The following is a 22566-nucleotide window of genomic DNA, read 5'->3' as shown; positions in this document are numbered from 1 at the left end:
TCCTCCCAAATGAAAGAGAACTGTGGCTTTTAAGTGGCTCCCAGAAGCAGGTAGTCGTGTCCTCTTCCCACACAGAGGCTTGAAGGGATAGCATAGGATTAAAATGAAGCTACAGGTTCTCTGTAGGAAGGATCATCTCAGGCAGTAGGGCTCCCAACTCCTGAGTTCCATAGCTGCCTCAGCCTCTTGTCTCCAAAGACCCACAGGAGGCTTAAAAAGAAGCATCGTGAATTGTCAGAGTAGCCTTCTTGCAATATTCTGGGCAGCATAAAGCCTTTAACATCCCTGCTTAACCCTTCACTGGAGTCTCTATTGTGAGTGAGCTTGAATTTCCAGACAGAGTAGTGGTAGCTCATGACCAGCTAAATTCCTCTCAGAGAATGACAGGAGGGAAAACATTTTTATGTGCTATATTGAAAAGGAAAATGCAGCCCACTACATTTGGTCCTGCACAATGCAACTCAGAGGAATAAATTTCTGCTGGTGGCTTTCCGAAGTGCATTCCTTTTTTTCTTTTTTTTACTTACTTTATATATGCTTACTGCCCCCCTCCTGGTCACCCCCTCCCACAGTCCATCCCCCTCCCCCTGCCTTTCCCCTCCCCTTCTTCTGTGAGACGGTAGAATCTCCCCAGGTATCCCCTACCCTGGCACATCAAGTCTCTGTGGGACTAAGCACATGCTTTCCCACTGAGGCCAGACTAGGCAGCCCAGCTAGAAGAACCTAGCCCACAGACAGGCGATGGCTTTTGGGATGCCCTGCTCCAATTGTTCTGGATCTACATGAAGACTGAACTGCAGATCTGGTACATATGTGTAGGGTAGTGGTGGGGGTAGGTCCTGCCTGTGCTTGTCCTTTGGTTGATTATGTCCCAAAGGTCCAGGTTAGTTGACTCTGTTGGTCTTCTTATGGAGCTCCTATCCCCTTCAGGGCCCTCAGTCCTTCCTCCTATTCTCCATAAGAGTCCCCAAGCCCCATCCACTGTTTGGCTGTGGATGTCTGCATCCCTGAGTCAGCTGCTGGGTGGAGCCTCTCAGAGGACATCCATGCTAGACTACTGTCTGCAAGTATAACAGAGTATCACTAATAGTGTCAGGGGTTGGTGATTGTCTATGGGATGGGTCTCAAGTTGGACTCATTATTGGTTGACCATTCCCTTAGTATCTGCTCCATTCCCCCACCCCTGCATTTCTTGTAGACAGGAGAAATTGGGGGTTGAAAGTTGTATGAGTGGGTTGGTATTCCTTTTGCTCCACTGAGGTTCCTGCTTGGCTACAGGAGGTGGCCTCTCTGAAGTGCATTCTTATTTAGGTAAAATGCACAAAATGTAAAGTGAATGAAAGTGGGGGTGATATTATCTCCAGTCTTCATGACCAGGGCTTGGCTTCACAGTAGAAATTCTTGGGCTTCCAACTATGATGCAATAGAGCTATATTTTTTTAACCTATTAAGTTTACACACCTAGACTATCACATTAAAATTTCTCTACAGGCCTATGGAACAATGATTCCACTGTACTCAACAAATAAAAGAAAGAACAAGATGTGCTTTTCAAGGGAGTATAGAAAGCTAGAAAATCTCGTATCACCAGGAGTGAGCAAAGAGGCCTTGGATGGGGAAGAAAGTGAGTGGAAATCAATTTTACTTGCTTTGGTCTCACAATGGATTTTGCAAAGTAAAGGGTAAAAAATCAATCTTGTCAAATCAGTGAGTATTTATATACTTGAAGAAGTCTAAAGGTCTCGGACTGTGTATTCGGCCATAGAACATTCTTGTCCCCTCTCACCTCATGAAGGGCTACAACATGAAGGCTGAACTCTTTTCTGTACTGAGAGAACAGTGACAAAGAGTTCTGCCATGTTCATCATCAAGAGGCCAAACCTGGTATTAACTTTCCTCAGTCTCATTTTAAACACCTTGAGGACATTGCACCTAACAGAGGCCTCTGCCTCCTCCTCCTGCATCTGATGGTGTGCACTGGGAAGCTGGCTGCTAAGTTGGACTATAAGACTGATGTCCTGGAATCATAGCACACACCACAGTAAGGAGCAAATGATTACTCTGACAGTGGCCTCATGGAACAAGACAAGAAATCAGAGTATGGAAGGTGTGTGCCTTGAGCAAAGAGATGCTGTGTCGCTCTCTGAACTTCCCTTTCCTGGGTATGGCAGAAAGATCACAGGTAAGTGCTAAATGAAGATCAGGAGAGGCAAAGAACTATGCCCTCTGTCCTAGGAAAGTTAGCCAGGAGGTGAACTTACAGGGAGTTTAGTAGCAGCAAACTCAATTGCCTGTTGTAAGAAAGTTGTCTGACATCACTTCTGGGTTCCATAAGCTCTAGTGAGTCTTTTAAAACATCTGTCTCGTGCAATTGCCATACTCAGACATACAGAAGAAGCATGAAAGCCAACGTAAGTGACAGTGGTGCCCCACCATGACACTTGACTTCCTAAGCAGCCATATCAGTGGCTTTGTTCTTGTGGAGAAGTCTCTAAGGTGAGTTGACTTATCTGTACTTCAGCTTCTCTAGCTATACAATTAATTTTCATTTTATATTTTATATCATACATTTTACATCATAATGTATTATAATTATTATGTGTGGCAATATCTGTGGAAGGTCTTTGCTCCAGGTCCAACATGGGAATCATATATTAACTGCTATATACTTCTTTGAGGAAATGACAAAAATAACCATCATTATGTTACTGTATATTAGACTTCAGGCAAATCAACACAAACTTGATGGCTATTAGACATCAGCAGGTATGGCCAGCCAAAGGCATTCTAAAATGCCTCCAAAGCATTTGACCTTAAAGCCAGAATATTACCCAGATAACCTTGATCTAACCAAGTAATCTATTTAGAAGCAGACAGTATTTTCCAGCTGTTCACAGACCAGTATGTCCGGGAGATGTGTTCCTTCTGCTCCTGGCCTGACAGGAAGTAAACCTCTATGCTGGGACCTTCAAATACATGGCAAGGAACTTAGTAGTCTCTGGAGGCTAAGAGCAGCCCTTGACTGACAGCCAGCAGGAAAACAGGAGTCACAATTCTACAGCTACAAGGAACAAGTTTCTGACAATAAGCATGACCTCATAAAAAGAAAAAAAATGACTCATAAACCCCAAATTTAAAACTTACAGGCAAATACATGTGTTAAGAGTAATCCTGATTGCCAAATTAATCAAATTAAGAAATGCCTGAGATGTTATTGTTACATACTTTCAGGTGTGTCTATGAGGGAGCTTTCAGAGAGGAATTGATAAGGGGGAGAAAAAGAGACCTGCCCTGAGTTTGGGGTTGGGGGCACTATCCATCGCATAGCCGGGCTGAATAAAAAAGGAAATAGGAGAAAGGTCAATGTTGGTGTTCCTTTTTCTCTGCTCCCTGGTCCACTGAGATGTAAGCCAGCAACCTCAGGAGCCAGGTGTCTCAGCTGATTTCCCTTCCACGATGCACTGTATCTCCTTAAATCATAATCCAAAGTAAAACTTCCCTCCCGTAAGTAGCTTCTTCTCGGCTATTGAGTCGGAGATGAAAGAAGGATCTAATACACCATTGTTCCAATCCTGTAGAGACCCTAAACAAAGAATCTAGATCTCTGCACCTGAAATTCTGACCAATAGGAATGATGAGATAAGCGATTTGTGTTGCATTAATCCAGTAAATGTGTAACAATTTGTTGGGTAGCAGCCTAAGATGATTACAGATGGAAAGAAAACAGCGAACTCAAGAGCAGCAAATGAGTAGTCACTGTTGTCTAAAGTGTAGGTAATATCTCTGTCACCCTATCCCATGACAGGGGAATTTTGGTCACTGACAAGGTCAGTCCACAGTGTTCTTGGCTCATAAAAACAAGTTAATTTGCAATACCAAGCTTAATCTTCCAAGATGGAACTGTACTGTATCTACTTGACTCACTGGAAGGCCGAGGATGACTTGCCCCAAGAGTTACCAAGTTTGGGTTCTCTCAGGCTGAATCATGGGATCCTAGAAAGCGCTGTGTAATGTCTACACCATAAAAATGTTTCTCAGTGTCACAGTGAGACCTATGACTTACAGAGCTGCTTCTCGACCCATGTTCCAAGGACCACTGGGAAACTGGAAAGGGTGTTTAGGACCTGCAGAGCAGAGCTCTATAGTCGATTAAAGAAAAGACAGGGCAAAGCATGTGATTGGTAAGAGATTTGGCTTCTGCGTTTTACCCTGGATTTACCAGTGGCTGAGACGTTTTAGAATTCCCTTAGCCTTTCTGTACCCCTGTTTGTGAAGGGGGAAATAAAAGTTTTAAGGTTAATATAAGTCACTAATGCATCATGCCTATCTTTTTGTGAGCCATAGGAAATAGGAGCTATTTATCAACATGTTATCCTGACATGATCTTATTTTGAACCCTGAAGGCTGGCCTTTAATCACACTGTAAAGCCCCACCCCTGTGCCCAGAATAGACAGCTGAGCACACGTTAGTCCCTTCTTTCTGAACCCTAAGTGTCTGTTTATTGACTGACCACTCCAGACTGGTACACAGAGTACCAGACACACGAGCCAAAGCTAGAATTAAAAGGCCATCCTTTTCCTGTCATTTTTTCTTGGTTTCTTCATTTATCATAACATGAATTATGCTAGCCATGTACACCTACTCCAAAACAAGAAAAATATTGTAAAGCAACAACACGTTAGTCTACATAATAGGTTAGGTTGCCATCTGAAAACAGATAAAATGCTTACTTGTTTTAAAAGAAGGCATCATGAAACCAAGCTTACATTCTTCATTCTTTTAAGTGGATATCTGAAGGGTTTTCATGCTGTAAAAAACAAAACAAAACAAAACAAAACAAAAGCACATAACCAAAAGCCACTTGGGGAGGACTAGGTTTATTTTGCCTACTGTTTCCATATTACAATTCATCATCAAAGACAGGACAGGAACCTGGAGGTTCCTAGTGTAGAGGCCATGGAGGTGTGCTGCTTACTGGTTTGCTCATCATAGTTTGCTGTTTTCTTATAGAACTCAAGATCACCAGCCCAGAGCTCCCCAGGGAAGATGTGCTGGGCACGGGCTTAAGGCATTTTTCTCAGTTGAGGTTCCTTCCTCTCCAGTGACTTTAGTTTATGTCAAGTTGCCATAAAACTAGCCAGGACAGTGGGGAGGGGTGTTTAAGTGTCATTTATACAGCTTTGATGATGTAACTGGTTGCATTGCATTGGTTAACAAAGCATTCATAGATGTACACCAGTAGTAAACGCAATCACATCCATATTCATAAAGGTGGGTCATTTAAAGGAGTCTTCTTTCTACCACTAAATGAAGTGCTTTGACACATCCCTAAATTGCAACAAGAGGCATGGTGCTGGCATATTTGTGAAGATGACCATTTGGTGTATGGATTTATGACTTGCTTAACTGTAATATCCTTCTAGTAAATCTGTTACAGTTTTGGATTACCATAGACAGGGTTTATTACCACATTTTACATGAGACACCAGGCTACTGTTTGAGTGTGTGTGTGTGTGTGTGTGTGTGTACTATGTTCATGTTTATATGTTTATGTATGTATGCATGAACATTTGTCCCTTTATGTGTGGAGACGATAGGTCAACACTAAGTGTCCTCCTCAATTGTTCCTCCCCTTTGTTTCCTTTGAGACAGGATCTCTTCCTGAACCTGCCTGCAATTTGCCATTTTGGCTAGATTGCCTTTGCCCCTGCTCGAAGTAGGTTGAAAAGTGTGTGCTGCCATGCCCGACTTCTACATGGGTTCTGGGAATCATCCTGGGTACCTGGTTGCCATGCTTACACGTTCTTTGCCAACTTCCCAGCCTTAAACTGATGTTTTCTGAAAAACGCTAGCAAAATTGCTCACAGCTCCTGCCCCTTGGCAAAAGACTGACTAAAATGTAAGAGCTAAGAAACCATATCTGTTGTTAGAATATGCCGATCTCATTAACTTTTCCTCCTTAGTGTCTAGAACTGTGACTGCCACAGACAAAGGCACTCACTAAATAATCCCTGAATAAACAAACTCAGTGACTGAATGGAATGGAATAAACTAGAAAAATGCAGGAATGCTTCTGTTCATTAGCTATCTATAAATTCTGAGTAGAGAAAAGACAGATAGTCCAGTTAAAAACAGACAGACTGGGGGGGGGGGTCTTTATTCAAACTAGAAATATATGAGTTATAGCACCAAAGAAAGAAACCGTTGTCTGTAGAATCCATTATCACAAAGTTTTCATTCCCAAATGGAAATTTCCAGAGGCTCTGTTGTAAACCATTTTGTGACTGGACATTTATGAGTAGCAAGGCTTTTACTTTAGTAAGTATGTGCCAATAGCGCCATCTTCTGGAAGTACTTGTGATTTTTAGAACAGTAGTCTAGACATTTTCATATAGCAAGTTAAATTAAGAAGCACCGGAAAATTATAACGGATATATCTTTCAAGATCATGTAGGCCATATGTAATATCATATGTAACAATTTCCCTTAAATGATTGCTATATTTTCTTTATAATGTTATTAATGGAACCTCAAACTCATCTCTCAGAACAAGAACTACAACCATCCACACTAGATTTTGTGTAAATCTGAAATGGAAAAGCAGTTAAAGTCCATTAACTAACTATCTCAGGAACCCCGTCTAATAGAAATTTCTGCAACTATATCTGGGTCATACAATACAGTGGCCACTTCACCTGAGTGGTTAGAAACACTTGCTACGTGACTGGTGACACTAAGGTGAAGTTTCCATTTTCCTTGGCTTTAACTGATTCTGTTTTGTTTTAATTCGCCATATATGTGTATTTCAGGGTCTCTCAACCTAGCCACCATTTGCACGTTGACTGGATAATGCTTTGGTATGGGTGAGAAGCTATCCTGTGAACCATATGACAACCAGCTAGATGCCAAATCGTGCACAGTTGAGAATATCCAGTAGTACAAATCTTAGTAAAAACAACTAAAACTGTTTGCAGCCTTTGTCACTATTTGAGTATGAGGGAAGGGGAGAGTGATGAAACTCACCCATAGTCGAAAGCTCTGAAGAGCAGCTACTATACTGCAGTATGCCCAGCAGGGTTCTAGAATGTACTTACTACACATATGGGATTTGAGGTAGAAAATAAACGTGCTTCTACAGCTAATGCAGCCGGTCGTGCCATAAAGGAGAAAAGGGTAAGAGCACAGATACAAACAAAGAAACACTGTCCTTCTTCGTCTCCTGTTCCATGTCATGGTGATAGAGCCAGGAGCATAATAACAGAAAAGTCTGTCTTAGCTGAAACTGTCCAGGTTAACGACAGACAATTTACATTTGCATCTGGCTCCTCTGTCCTTGATCTCAGTAATTGGATATATTGATCCGTCTGAGCTTCAGTGTATCACCTGGCAAAGGTAGTAAATAGTACCCACCTGGGCAGTTAGCTGTGAAGGCTCAATTAGACGATGCATAAAGTGTTCCTTGCTTGGTGATTGGCATGTAGGCCATGTTCAAGACCAATAGCTATTTTTAGACAGTCACGTTTAAGCAGAGGACAGGCAGTCTCCACACTCTCTAACCAATACTATGAAGTACTCTGTGTGCTCTTTCTAAAAATAAGGGTCTTACTGGGGGAAAAAATGCAAAAGAAACCACTAGTCTACCATTATAAACCTTCGTTTATTTGAAACTCTAGTAGCAAGAGTTTCAACACCATTTTTCAGTTGCTTGTGAATCCAGTCCCTCCACAATTAAAGGTGCAAAAGGAAGCGCTTCAGGTCTTCCGGGAGGAGGAGTCCAGAAATCTTATGATGCTGCCGAATGCCAAAGCATTTCCGGATTCTCAGGCGGCATAGCTGCATCAGAGACAGGGGTCCTGGAGGTAGAACATGGGACACGTCACACTTGTTTTGCTAGTCTAGGACTGCCTTTTCAATCATACGATATACATCACATTCTTACACAGATACACTAAACACTTTAAGTCCGTGTTTCCTTGGGTTTTTTTCATTTTTTTTTACTTCTTTTTTGAGATTATAATATAATTATTTCAATTCCCTCTTCCCTTCCCTCCCTCCCAATATTCCTGTATGCCCTTTCTTTCAAATAAATTCATGGTCTCTTTCTCCATATGTGCATATATGAGGGAGGCATTTTTTTAGGCCATGATCTCTCTTTTCCTGTATTTAACTGAAGTAAGATCATTAGATATTTTCAGATACTTTTATCTATATGTATGTGTATACATGATAGTATGAGCACATGCTTGAGGTTACCCATGGAGACCTACGTTACAGATGGTTGTAAGCTGCCAGATGTGGGTGCTGGGAACAGAACCCCAGTCCTTGGCAATTGCAGGAGGCACTCATAAATTGCTCAGCCATCTCCATCCCTTGTTGGATTTTAGTTTAGGACAGACTAAAAACTGCCTAAAAGTTAGCCACCTCACTAATAGAGGTTTAAAGAAACTAACTTGGGAATTAACAACTATACAACAGTTCCAATCATAAAAAGTAAAATTCCTATTTCATGGTGTTGTCTTTTACCTTAAAAATTAACCCAGACTTCTAGATGCAAGTATGTTTATAATATTAGCAAGTTCAAGATATTCAAATATGCTCAGCTCAAAGTAAATCATAAGTTCATGTAATTAAATTGTGCTTACTTTTCTATTCTGTACTCTAAGCTTTCCCAAACTTTAGGTCATTTGTGAAAAGTGAACTAACATAAATATGCACAGGGAACAGCCAAGCGCTTACATTTTAGGGTGATAGTTCTCAACCAGCTGGATAGGAAAAATGAAAAGGAAGGTATTTTCTCCCTAGGGGACATTACTCAACATCTCGAGACACTTTTTGATTAGCATTGCTTGAGAAAATGTTAGCATTACTTGCTAGCATCTGTGCACAGCACAGCTCCTAACTAACTCCAACTATCAATGGTACAAAAGTTTAGAATCCCTATTACACTATAAAAGGTAAGGTATAATCACCATCCTCAACTCCAATCCTTGCACCAAATTAAAATGGAAATTCTTCTTTGGTATTTTTTTTAACAGAAAACTGTATAGTCATAATAAATTTCATAAAACAGTAGCTCTCAATTCATGGTGAAATTTAGATTTGGCTGGAACTGGACAAGTTTAAACTATATAAAGCTGCATCCCACTCCAGAGACATTGGTTCAATTATTGTTTGTGTGTGCCTGTGCATCTGGATTTTGTTAAAGCATGGGCCCCAGGTCATTTTCTTGTGAAGTCAGGCTTGAGGTTGCACTTGAAATGATACTGTGGCTTCTACTGTCCTGTGGCTTCTACTGTCATGTAGCTTTACCATGCACTACAGGTAAACTTAGTTTTGGATCTCTCGAGTGATGGGAAACAAGAACTGAAGACAATAGAGTCAAAGGAGTATGTAAGCTCTAGATGGAGCGCTAATAGCACTTTCCAAAAGGAACTGGTTGCAAGTGAAGGCACCATCAGATTATGTTCAAGGCACAGGTCAGCAAACTTCACAGCACACACTTTGAGAGAAATGGAAGTTAACCTAAGGAGTGTTGGATGATGTGACTAATTAGGGGCAACTGTAGGTGGTCCTCATAAAGGTCAACGAAGAGGAGAACGTCAGAACAAGCTTGGTGGGAGTCATTGCACATTTTCAATCTGTGCCACGAGAAAACATGTTTTAGATGCCAAGCACGGAAGGGGTGGGGGATAATGTTCTTGAAATTCTTCCTTTTAGCTTTCAGAAAAAGGGGAGGAAATCTTTACCATTCCTAACTTCCATGCCAAGCCCAACACAGTTAAGCTCCAGCTAATACTCCCAAGTCCCTATACCCTTGGAGAAAGACAGCAATTTAATTAAGTTGCCTCCCTGAGCACAGAGCACCAGGTAAGCTGAATCATCAAAGAAACCCAGGGACAGCAGGTCTAACTTTTTTGCTTGCCTGGGACCATTTCTTGTGGGCGATTTGGACTGCTAAGAGATGCCTTGCCTGAATCCCAAAAGTGACTCCTAAAGGCAAAACAGAGGTGATTTTCTTCAGTGGCCAATTAAACTTTGGAGTTCCTCGGGGTGAAACCTAGAGCATTTCATTTTAGGAGACATGTGCTCTCCCATCAAACGTCACTCTTAAACCAGCAAACTCATGGACCTTACTGTCACCATGCCAAGTATGAAATAAAGAAATTAAGAAAAATCTAGCTCTCTAAAAACTGCTTGGGGGATAATGTAGAAAGAAAACACCAAGCCAGGCATGGTGGGGCACATCTTTAATAATAACAGTTATGCAAAGGCAGGGGGATCTCTGTGAGTTCAAGGCTAGCCTGATCTACGTAGCAAGTTCCAGGACAGCCAGCACTAGGCACAGAGACCCTGCCTCAAAAAAGAAAGAAAGAAAGAAAGAAAGAAAGAAAGAAAGAAAGAAAGAAAGAAAGAAAGAAATGAAAGAAAAGAAAAGAAAAGAAAAGAAAAGAAAAGAAAAGAAAAGAAAAAGGAAGGAAGGAAGGAAGGAAGGAAGGAAGGAAGGAAGGAAGGAAGGAAGGAAGAAAAAAGAAAATACCAGTGAAGACAATCTGAAAATCTTATAACATTATATGAAAAGGATATATTCACCACACTATGTGACTTTGCTGAACCCTGAGGCGCAGTTGCCTCTGTATATCGCATTCCCAATGAAAGTATTTAAACTGGTATTTTAGAACTATGTTAGTATAAAGATAAATATAATTCTGGCTAGGTTTTATTCATCCTTCTTCTGTTTTAATAGGAATTGAAATATTTATGTGGGCCCTGGGGAACTGTAAGAGAAAGTAGCCCAATGTGTATACATAGAGATTTTTCAAAACAAGAAATCATCAAAATGCAGGCAGAAATGCCCAGTGATTATCCCACAGTTTACTGGAAAGAGAACTCTGGTTGGTTCCTTCTGCCTCCATCAGTCTTTCTTAGCCTGACCTGCAATGCTAAGGAGTGCAGGTAACTGCAGGACGGGCAATTGCCCTGGGACTGTGGAAGCAGAAAGAAGTTCTTGGACCGCTTTATCACTCTACCCAGAACCATCCCTACTTCTCAGCCTGTGGGTAGAAAATAACCAGCTTACTTGACATCAGGGTCCCTCAGACAGGAAGGCCTACTTCAGAGTCCCACAGTCCAAAAAACAAAGCACAATCACCACTCTGGTAGAACAACTAATAAGCCAATCAGGTTTCCTCACAACCTGAAGGGGTCTCTGCTCCATGAAATGCCCCTTCTCCTGTGCAGACCACTGTTTAGTAATTTGTGTGAGCAGTGTGAGTTCTTATTTGTGGTAAACTTGCAAAAGTAAATGTATCCTGATTAGTGTAAATCATTAAACAAACACCTCTTAGTTAGCTACGTCTTAACCCCAGCAATCATTTACTCAGTGATTTCACTGGTATACAGGGCAGTTCAGACATCTTGAGAAACCAGACAATACCTAGAAGGTATCTGCAGAATCACTCTAAAGCACTGGATCTCAGCCTGTGAGTTGCGACCCCTTAGGAGGTTGAATGGCTCTTTCACAGGGATTGGCTAAGACTATCAGAAATCATAGGCATTTACATTATAATTCATACACATAGCAAAATTACAGTTATGAAGTAGCAACAAAAATCACTTTATGGTTGGGGGTCACCACTACCAGAGGAACTGTATTAAAGGGTCACAGCATTAGGAAGATTGAGAACCACTGCTCTAAAGCATGTTGCATTTAACTTTAATATCAAATACTTTTAAATAATAGCTGACCTCTTTTAAAACTGGCCAAACAGCCTGACTCCAACATATGAAACAACAAAAGACTACATTTTACTTCATTAGCAACGATGTAACTTGTTGAATTATCTCAGGTTCCCCATGCATGAAAGCAGAGAGTGATCTTTACAGAATTGGAAGTCAGAACTTAGTACCTGCCTCATACTAGGGATCAAAGGAGTCTCTATGGGTTAGTGCTTAGGTTTGGACAATAGAGAGGCACCTTGTCTCTGCGAGAAGATCTGGATCAAAGGACTCTCCACAGGCACCAGATCCACAGGGCGTTTGCCATCAGCATTCTTGGCTTGAGCGTTTGCGCCAAAATCCATGAGCAGGTCCACCAGCTCCCCGCTGGACATCCTGGCCACTACATGAAGAGGAGAATCCAAGCCTTTGCCGTGATTCGCAGATACTCCTAAATAGTCACAAGAACAAAAGAGGTCAGTGGTAGCCAGCCCCTTTCCTGAAAACAAAGACTCTCAAAAGACTTTCACTGTGGGGAATTCATGACGAACATAATTCTTTGAGACTGGGAACTGACTTCATTTTATGTCATTTAAGATAATAAGAAAATTGGGCACTGGATATACAGTCCTGTTGGTAAAGTGCTTGCCATGCAAAAAGAAGACCCAGTGTTCTGTCACCAGCACCCAGAGAAAAAATGTGAATATGGTAACACACACTTGTAATGAGCTGGACAGTGGAGACAGACAGACCGTTGAAGCCAGCCTAGCCTAATCAGTGAGTCCCTGGTCCGACTGAGAGACTGTGCTCCAAAATTCAAGCTGGATGGCTCCTGAGGAACAACATCTAAGGATGACCTTTGACCTCCACAAGCATGGGCACACCTGCACACGCATGCTCACATTCACACACACATGCACGCATGCATCCTCCCTCCCCACATGAACACACACATGTTCATGCAAATACAATAAAAGGAAATTTTATTTGACAACATGAAGGAAAGGACTGTGTGAGCTGTGTAGCACATGGCGTTAACAATTCGCCACCACAGAGTATTATGCATGGGCATGGTACAATCAAGAGAAAGTCTGGGTAGCATGAACGCTGCCAATTCATTATTAATGCAATCTAAGTATTAGTACAGAGCATGAAATGAGGCTAAATGGGGAAACCCCACATAGATCCAGAAGCTGGATTCATACACTGGGCAGCCAGCACTGCATTTAAAGCCATGGGATGTGAGACTGTGTGAACTGGATCATTAAACACAACCAATTCTGGGAGGCATTTCTCCCCCTAAGTTGGAATAATTGATTCTGTTACCACAGGAAAGCTGGCAAGTTCTCTTTAGGAGTAAGGGACCATCCCTACCCAATTCTCCCTCCACTAGCTAAGTAAGTCCTCACCCCTGCTCAGAGCCTGGTTCTCACTGACACGTATGCAGGCTCCCACTTTTTTACCTGAACTAGGGACTCCATACACACAAATACTAGTTTTACTTTGTGAGAGACGCCAAATATGGCCCTGCCCTGGATATGAGCTTTAAATGCCTCGAAGCTTAAAAACTCTCCCTAAAATAGCAGGCAGGAGGGAGAGTGGCAGAGAGAACTGATGAATAAGAACTGCTATCAAACAAGGAAAAGTAAACAGGAAGGGGAAAACAGTCAGTGTGGGGAGAGACTCCTGGAGCCTTAAAGGGGGGTCACAATGTAGACAAATAGTTGCCCTAGTGCTCCCAGTGTTGGGAAGGGGACTAGACAACCATAGGGGAGTGAAAAGGAATGATAGTGCATCCCTTCGAGAAAAAAAAAAAAACTGTTTATGGCAGACAAATTCCCTAATCAGGAAGAATTGTGAAGATGGTCCCAAAAGGAGAAGCATCAGCTACAACCCAGCAGCTTTGCACACTTTGCAGAACTCAGTCATCTAACTGTTCAGCCAGAGAAAGGCAGAGGGCAGGGAGGAAAAGCTTGTAATAAATGAGGACCATCCTGGAAAAAGGGTGTTATCATCAACATCTTCTTCCTCCTTCATTGTCTCGCTAGTTAGAAGTGTGACAAAATGTAAACACTGTAAAACAACTTCCCATCAGAACAGCAGGGTCTGGCTCAATCCCCTTGCCCACACTCTCTCCTCTTATATGACAGGAGGAGCTTTAGCGGTCATGTAATTTACTCTTCATTTTCATGCCCTTTTTGCCTTACCTGATTCTAGGAGCTTCTTGGCACAGGCTACTTGCTGGTTTTTGCAAGCCACATACAGGGGTGTTCCGAGGTGGCTGATGTTATAGTCAATATTGGCCCCATGAGCTGCAAGGGACTCAATGCATTTCACATGGCCTGTAGCACAAAAAGAAACAAAGAACAGAAGAGTTATAGCATAAATGTACTAAATAACGGTCCCTATTTTGTGTGTGTTTAAATATACTCCCAACATATCCAGCAATCAAAAGCCATATTATTTTACTTGCAATATCTGTTCCAAGCCACTAGATCAGCTCCCCACTGGACATCCTAGCCCATTCATCTCCTCCCATGAAGAGAAGAATAGGGGTTTTTGCCTTGGTTTCCCAAAAACAAAAGGAGGATCAGCCAAAGAAGCAATCTCCAACTATCAACAAAATGTCATCTGCCACTGAGAGTGGAACTGCATTCACTAGCCACGGAAAGCAACCTGCAGCCATTTACTTTTATGGATAGTGTGTTTGTAACTAGTCTGATCAGGGAAGAGACATGGAGAAACAGGGCTAAAGATGGTCCTGAAGAAAGATATAGAGTGAATAAAGAAAATATGGTACATATGTAACACAGAGTTTTATTCTGCCATAAAGAAGAATGAGATTTTACTGTTTGCGTGGAAATGAATGGAATTGGAGAGCACCATATTAAGCAAATAAGATAAACTTAGAAGGACAAATACGAACTATACACTCATTCACGCATATGTAGAACCCAGATTATATGCACACACATGATGTCTCTTGCTTTCTCCGTTTCTCTCCTGTGTTCTCCCTCTCCCTCTCCCTCCCTCTCCCTCACTCGCTCACTTGCTCCCTCGCTCGCTCCCTCTCCCTCCTGTCCTCCCTCTCCCTCCCTTCCTCCCTCTCCCTCTCCTTCTCCCTCTCCCTCTCCCTCTCCCTCCCCCTCCTCCCATAAAAGTAGAAGGGAAGCTATTTGAGAAAGACACATCTGGGAGAATAAGGGCAGGAGAGGGAAACGGAGCTGAACATGGTTGAGGTACACGATAACCTTGAAAGAAAATGTTAGTATAGAACCTATTGCTTCCATACAATTAAATATGGACCTTGCTTTCTATGAGATCAAATATTCCACAAAGATCCATAATTTGCTATGTATTTACCATCGCCTACTCTAGCAATATAGCTCTGAAAGGGTGATTTTCAAATTTATGTATGCATCAGAGCCTGGAGCAGGTCCCAAGAGTCTGCACTCACATGCCAGGTCATATGGATGCTCCTACCAAGACGCCTTTTGAAAACTACTGCTCTAAAATATCCCTCTGCTTTCCCATTTCTGTAGTTAGAGCTTCCTTGAAGGACTGGGTGAAACCCCTAAATATTACCAATGGATTTACCCCTTTTAGCAGCCTCGTGGATAGGAGAGGCCAGGTCACTCTCAGGGTGAGGAGCAGCTCCATGCTGTAGCAGCAGATTCACACATTCCTGGCTGCCGCTGACACACGCATTAAACAAGGGAGTTCGCCAGTCGATGGTCATGCTGTTCACCTGCGAAGAAAACCCAACTCCAGGGTAAAGAGAGGGACTGACGTGAACTGAACTCAAGCTTAATCCTTCTACTTTCAATGTTTTTTTTTTAAAAAAAAACTTCTCTGAGCCTTAAACTTCATCTTTTTCCATAAAATGAGAGCCACCAAATTCTGAACAATTGTCATGGAATAAAAGAACAAAGTATAAAACAGAAGGCAGTAATAATGTTACTGAATGGTCTTTCTTCCCTGCCCTCTTCAGGGTCATGCATCTAGTAGTGATGACTTCCATAGCATAGCTTCCAAATTAATGTCTCTATTTTAAACACCTATCCTAAGACAGTAGTAGCCAGAATAATCTGAAAATGATTTTTAAAAAGAATATATTTTTTCATTTAAAAGGATGATACTCATGTAGATATGCTTAACAGATACAAAAGATTTTATTCAGTTTATTCATTTATGAGAGAATTGGTAAGAGGTGGGGTTAGTTAGATCAAAGAAAAATTTATATGGTTAGTCAATATGAAACAAATACATTTACAGATAGATACAGAACTGGTTAACAAGACTGTAAGACTAAAGACTTTAGAGCTAGTTTTTATTAGAATAAATACAAATCTCACATAAATTTACAAGCTAGCATCCATGTCATGATGTTTGGGCTACAAACAATAGCTAACAAGCCCAAATCCACATGGACGCTTCTATCTTGTCATATGGTTATGGGCATCAGTTAAATGAAGTCACTGTGGGAATTAAACTGAATTCACCACTGCATTCTCTTTCCAAGGAAGGCCAATACCTAGGTGAGATACAGAAAATACAGAGTGCAAATTTCAAGGAGATGCTCACTCTCTCAAGATCCCATAGTGCCACAGGGCCATAAAATGACTTTTCCTTTAACATTTCCATTCCGGCTGCTTCTTTTGTACTTGGTTTTGTCATAAATGACAAGAAACCTCCTCACCCACTCTACTCTCCTGCTCTGAGAAATGGGTTAATAAAATTTGCCCAATTTCACTTCTAGACTTTTATATTGGTTGGGTCTTGTGGATGGAAGCCCTTACTTCCCTTTAATTCACCATTTGGCAGACTGGATCTAAGGTCCTTCTGTTTCAGCTTAGACATCATTTCCTATAGGAAGCTCCTTTTGAACACCCCTAGTGGAAATAGATGAACACTTGTATGTGCTCCCAATAATCCCTACTAATTCCCTGACTCTTTCTTAGTTTCCAAACTGGCTCAAGCTCTTTCCATCCCACAGCCCCTCCCATCACAAGATGGAGGCTTTTTTCCAATACTTGAATGCAGGCTTGCCTACAAGATGGGATGCAAGAAAAAGGTCTGCCCTCTTTTCCTTCCCTTGCAATTCCTGCTCTCCTGTGGACAATTGTAGACCACTTGCTAAAAGATGAGAGACTACACAGAGATGTTCTTACTCCAGCATCACAGCCATCCCAAGCTGAAGTTCTCACCTTTTCTGCAGGATTTCATTCCCTGACACTCAGAGACATGAAAGCAGATATCACAATTACATAGCAATACTTATTAATGCTGTCTAATAAATAAAATGGTTCAGACTCTAAGCACAGATTTTGGAGTGGTTTAAATTAGACCAGATGTGGTGGTGCATGACTTCAATACCAGCACTTAGGAGGCAATGGCAGGAAGATCTCTAAGTTTGAGGCTAACTTAGAGTTCCAGGATAGCCGGGGCTGCAGAAAGAACCCATTTCAGAAGGAAGAGGAGAAGGAAAGGGAAGACACAGAAGCAGAAGAGACAGAGGCAGAAGAAGAGGAGAAGGAGAAGGAGGTCAAAGCAGAAGAAGCAGAAGCAGCAGAAACAGAAGGAGGAGAAGGGAAAGAGAGGGGGAGAGGAAGGGAGAGAAGGGAAGAAGGAGGGAGACAGAGGGAGGGAGAGAAAAAAGAAAATGACAACTAATCAAAATATACCATAAATTATTCAGAGGAACAGAAATGGCCAATGGCCATTTTTCATTTTTTGATGTTTCTATTATTTAAGCTTCACATACCTGAGCTCCATGACTTAGTAAAACACTTGCACAGGACAGATGACCTCTGAGGCATGCTTCATGGAGGGGAGACACGTGATCTGCTGTGATGATGTTTACAGGCCAACCCTGGAAGAAGAGAAATGGGCTCAAAATGCAGTACAAGGCAACAGTACCCTCGGGTTGGTTCTCTGATATAATTCCAGTGCTGTGTGAATTCTTCAAAAAGTTAAGTGTGTATGGTCAGGTAAAGCAGTCTACTAACGTACTATATAATGTAAAAACAAAAAAAAGCAAGAAGGGCCCATCACACTGTGCAAGTGAGAACCTAATATAACATAACCACGAAGGACATGACTTTACCAGGTTCTGCTGGGGCTGGCAACTCAATGATTTCACTGTTGGTTATGTACTTGTTTGTGGAGTACTTGGCATTCTGCTCAATTTAACATGAGGCTTCACCAAACATTTACTGAGAAGGACAGGTATGACACGGGATGGTGAAGGCAAGAATAGGGTGAGCCTCTGCCTACCTGGCTTACATGTGTAGGACTGGGGAGCCCTGCAGTGACTCTTGTCTCCTCCCCTTTAGTTGGGGATTTGCTGGTGCTGCCTCTTCCTCCTCCTTCATTTCCTTCATTCTTCCTTTTCCTCTTCCTTCTCCAGTCTTCCTCACTCACCCCTTCTTATCCTTTCCTCCTCCCGTGCTCTTCCTCCCCTCATCCTCCCCTTTCCCTAGTCTTCACTTTCCTCCTCCTCCCTCACCTGTGCTTCTCCCCCTCAACTATTCTTCCCCTCCTCTTCCTTCCCTGATCCAATTCCTCTCTTCTCTTCTGCTTCTCCTTCTCTCTTCCCCTTCCTCCTCGTCCTTTTGCATGGGCTAAGGCACTACTCTCTCACCGAGCCTCATTCCTATCAAGATTTGCTCATAAATAAGAAGATATGCAAAGATGATAAAGGGTTTTTTCCAAGATTAAATGTCAACCTTTGTTTGGCTCACTCTCTCTTCAGTGTTAGTACCACTTTGGCTTATTCTACTTAAAGTCCTTGACAAGAAAATGAGGGTGGCCTCTGCCCAAAAACTAGCCAGGAAGTGAGACCCTCAACCCAACAACTTAGGAGGAATTGGATCTTGTCAGCTGCTGCCTCAGTGAGCTTGGCTATACAGATCTTGAGTTAGGCAAGCCTTACAATGACTGCAGCTTTTGAGAGTCCCTGCCCCAGCAAAATGTTGTCCAAATTCCTCACAGTCTGTTGTTTCATGTTACTAACTCTGGGCCATTTTATTTTTACACAGCAAGTGGTGTGGGCCAAGTGATACAGGGACAATGCACTAGGTAAGCCTCTGTAGATTAAAAAGTCCCCAAAGCAAAGGGACAATTGCATTCCCACACTAGGCCTTTGAAATCTGGGAAAGCACAATGTCTGTATCTTTACCCTTAGGATCCATCACCCTCTGGGGATACTTGTTGTCCAGGAGATGATAGCTCATGAGCCAAATCCAAGCAAAACATGAAAAGAAGTCCAGGAACAGTTCCCCAGCCCCACTCCATCTTAGAATACACTGTTCTGGGAAACACGGATACAATACAAATACTTTTCAATCTATATGTGCTTAGGGTTGTTTTTAAATTTCATGTGTATATGTGTATGTACATGTGTGAAGGGTGTGTTTTAGGTGTTCCGGTGTGATGTAGAGACACACATGTGTGTGTTCAGGTACATGAGTCCTACTTTTTCACCATCTTCCTTATGCCCTAGAGACAGGGACTCTCACTAAACCTGAGCTTTTGATTGATGGTCAGAAAGTCCAGTAACTTTTCTGTCTCTTCCCTCCCTAGCACAGTATAGTGCCGAGGTTGCAGATGCATGTGACCAACCGAGCTTTTCCCATGGGCTCTGGAGATTGGAGCTCAGGTCCTCATATCTGTATAACAGATGCTCTTATCCACTGAGCTATCGCCCTAAACCTTGTGCATGGTTAATTTAATCAATGACTGAAATATATGTTGTAAGTTTTCTTCCTGGAACAGTATAAAGCTGCCCAAAATTGCTCCAATAAAAGGCCTCAGTCTCCATTGATCTCAATACAGATTTTTCTACTTCTTGGACATTTATTACATTATTAGTCATCCTGTGCTTTTGGCCTTTACCTTCTGATCAGCAGGATCACACATTTTGAGATACCAAGTCACTCTCTGCTTACATGCTAGTACACAGGGGCTCAGAGCCAGAGCCTAGGAAAAGGTTCTGGAAGACTCACCATAATATGCTTGTAAATGAGAGGCTCCAATGCCCTTGACAGTCTTTCTCCGTCCCTGTTCCTCTGTTTACAGGGAACGAAGAGACTGTATTTTCCCTCCCTAATCCCATGAATCCTCAGAACATGGCTTCCAGTGCCTGGACACAGGAAGAACTTACCTGATTGGATGTATTCCTTCCCAAGTATCACTGTGGACCTTACAAAATAACACTTGGTATTTGACTATTTCCATTATCATTCACTTGTGAATTGTTTCATTTTAGGGAAAGCACCACCCCAGATCTTTTGGGGTTGGTTTGGTTTCCATTCTCAGTGTTCTCCTCTCTATTTAATCTGTCCCACTTAGCCTGCAACACACCGGGGTTGTGGGCGGGGGAGTTATTCATTGCAAAACTGTTAACTGCAAATGTAGGTTTGGTGGCACAGGCCTGCCATCTCAGCTGCTGGGGAGAATGAGATGGTAGGATCAAACTGTCAAAGCCTGACTGGGCTGCAGGGCAAAGTTCAAAGGTTAGCACCAGTAACTTAGTAAAACCTTGACTCAGAGGGTGGGAAAGGAGCTGGCAGCATAGTTCAGTAGTAGATTACCTGCTGAGCATGTGAAAGGCCCTAGGTTCAATTTCCAGACAAACACACACACACACACACACACACACACACACACACACACACACACACACACTCTACCTGCATTTCCCCTTATGCAACAGAACATGTGATAAAGTCAATTGTCCTTTTAAAGGAAATATTTTTAGTCATTCTGTTAATATAAAAAGTAGTCCTCTAGCTATGACCACCATTTCAAAGCCAGCATTTAGGTACTTGTATATAAACCCAGGAAAACACAAGGAAACACAGAAACTAGCCCCAGGGTGAAGCATTTTCCCACTTATTATATATTCACATTGTAACGGAGTTCCTTTAAGTCTCCTTCTGAAAGCTTTGGACCTTAGAATTCATCAAGCCACAGCTGTACTTTCAATGATCTTGTAATCTAACTAATTGATAAATCTGAATCATATAACATCAGGGGGTAATCTTAACCAATTACCTCACAGCGTTTAGTCCACAGTAGGATCTGCATAAAGAACACAAATTGACTAGATGGCTGGTTTTTAATGGTTCTATTAGTATTTGTCGACTCTTCTCAGTCCATGGCCACACACAGTTTTTGGTAGGTTGTTTGGGCTGTACAGGATCAGCAACTTGACCAATACAATGCTCAGTCCCCAGAAATGCTCTATTACAGCACAAAGCATCATTTGGATAACTAGATGAAGTCAAATGACTACAGAGACCTTTAGACTTGCCAGCTTTTCTGTCCATGGTTTCCAGTTCCTTCTATCCTCAGCATAAAAGAAGCTGATGACCAATAAATACAGAAGTGGATGCTCACAGTCATCCATTGCATGGAGCACAGGGTCCCCAATGAAGGAGCTAGAGAAAGTATCCAAGGAGCAGAAGGGGCTTGCAGCCCCATAGGAGGAACAACAATATGAACTAACCAGTACCTCCAGAACTCCCAGGGACTAAACCACCAACCAAAGAAAACACATGGTGGGACTCATGGCTCCAGCTGCATATGTAGCAGAGGATGGCCTAGTTGGTCATCAATGGAAGGAGAGGCCCTTGGTCCTGTGAAGGCTCTATGCCCCAGTGTAGGGGAATGCCAGGGCCAGGAATTGGGAGTGGGTGGGTTGGTGAGCAGGTGGAGGGGGAGGGGATGAGGGTTTTCGGAGGGGAAATGAGGAAAGGGGATAACATTTGAAATGTAAATTAAGAAAATATCTAATAAAAAAAAGTAGCTGATGAGCTCCTGCTTTTCTCAGGTTCACTCCCTTCCTACTCAAGCAAGGCAATCCCAGCCACTTCACATGGCATTCTTATGCCCCTTTGCCCCACCCACGCGGCCTCCTGCTCCTTCACCGGCTTCCTTCCCTGTGCTCTTTTCTCTGGGGAACAAATCATGAAATTGCTCTGCTAGCTCTTGGACTTACGGGGACTCTCCTTCACCATGTGACCTTATGTCATCTACCATCTTTCCTGTACCCATTCTCTAGTTCTGTCCCTGTCACATACTTCCCAAAGCCTCTGCCAAGCCATCATTCAACAGCCTCCATCCTTTCACTATCCCTACACACACACACACACACACACACACACACACACACACACACCTATGCCTTTCTTTTTCCATTACCCGATATTCCTCTCTACTGTGCATTCTTGCCCAAGCTGCTCTTACCGATCTTAACACTGGAAAGGGAAATCCACTGGAGGGCGAGAGGCTTTAATTGGGATTGGGGGAGGAGAAGAGAGTCAAGATGGAAAGTCCACAAAACTAAGACTTATGCAAATGTCATAAGCAAACCAGGATTGTATGGGAATGGTGTTTAAAAACAAACAAACAAACAAACAAACCTGCTGCTTTGTAAGCTCCACTGAAAAGAAAAGAAAAATAAAGATCACCGTGGCTTCTTCATGAAACCCAATATGCAGTGCTCAGTCCGCCAAACCCTTCTACCTTGGATTTTGCTATTTACTCATTTTGACTTCCAGAAACCTTTCCTCTGGCTTCTAACATACTGTTCTACCTGATTTCCATCTTTAGAGCATGGGTTTCTCTCTTTCACTGACTCACTGTTCTTTCCTCTGTACCTCTCCCAGTATGGGCATTTCCCCAAACATTTTGCCTACATTGTTTCCTTTTCTCGAAGTTCTTTTCTACATTGCTTGCAGGTGAATACATTCGAACACAAACACACAGACACACAGACACACAGACACACAGACACACACACACACACACACACACACACACACACAATCAGCCTTGGTACATTT

The 22566-nt window shown here is 42.3% G+C and overlaps 1 protein-coding gene across 1 annotated transcript in view; it reads right to left on the bottom strand.

Moving 5' to 3' along the window:
• Positions 1–7641: 7641 nt before the first annotated feature.
• The window catches only part of Asb9 (ankyrin repeat and SOCS box containing 9), a 30951-nt gene continuing 16026 nt past the window's right edge, over positions 7642–22566 (bottom strand). The window contains exons 3-7 of the mRNA XM_029534404.1: positions 17481–17588; positions 15314–15464; positions 13924–14058; positions 11976–12167; positions 7642–7854 (exon numbers count right to left, since the gene is read on the bottom strand). Coding sequence (XP_029390264.1) covers positions 7730–7854; positions 11976–12167; positions 13924–14058; positions 15314–15464; positions 17481–17588 — 711 coding nt within the window. The 3' untranslated portion in view covers positions 7642–7729. The remainder of the gene's footprint in view (positions 7855–11975; positions 12168–13923; positions 14059–15313; positions 15465–17480; positions 17589–22566) is intronic.

The sequence above is a fragment of the Mus pahari genome, chromosome X, assembly GCF_900095145.1.
Source record: "Mus pahari chromosome X, PAHARI_EIJ_v1.1, whole genome shotgun sequence".
Taxonomy (NCBI): Eukaryota; Metazoa; Chordata; class Mammalia; order Rodentia; family Muridae; genus Mus; species Mus pahari.
This window is presented reverse-complemented; position numbering and strand designations above follow the sequence as displayed.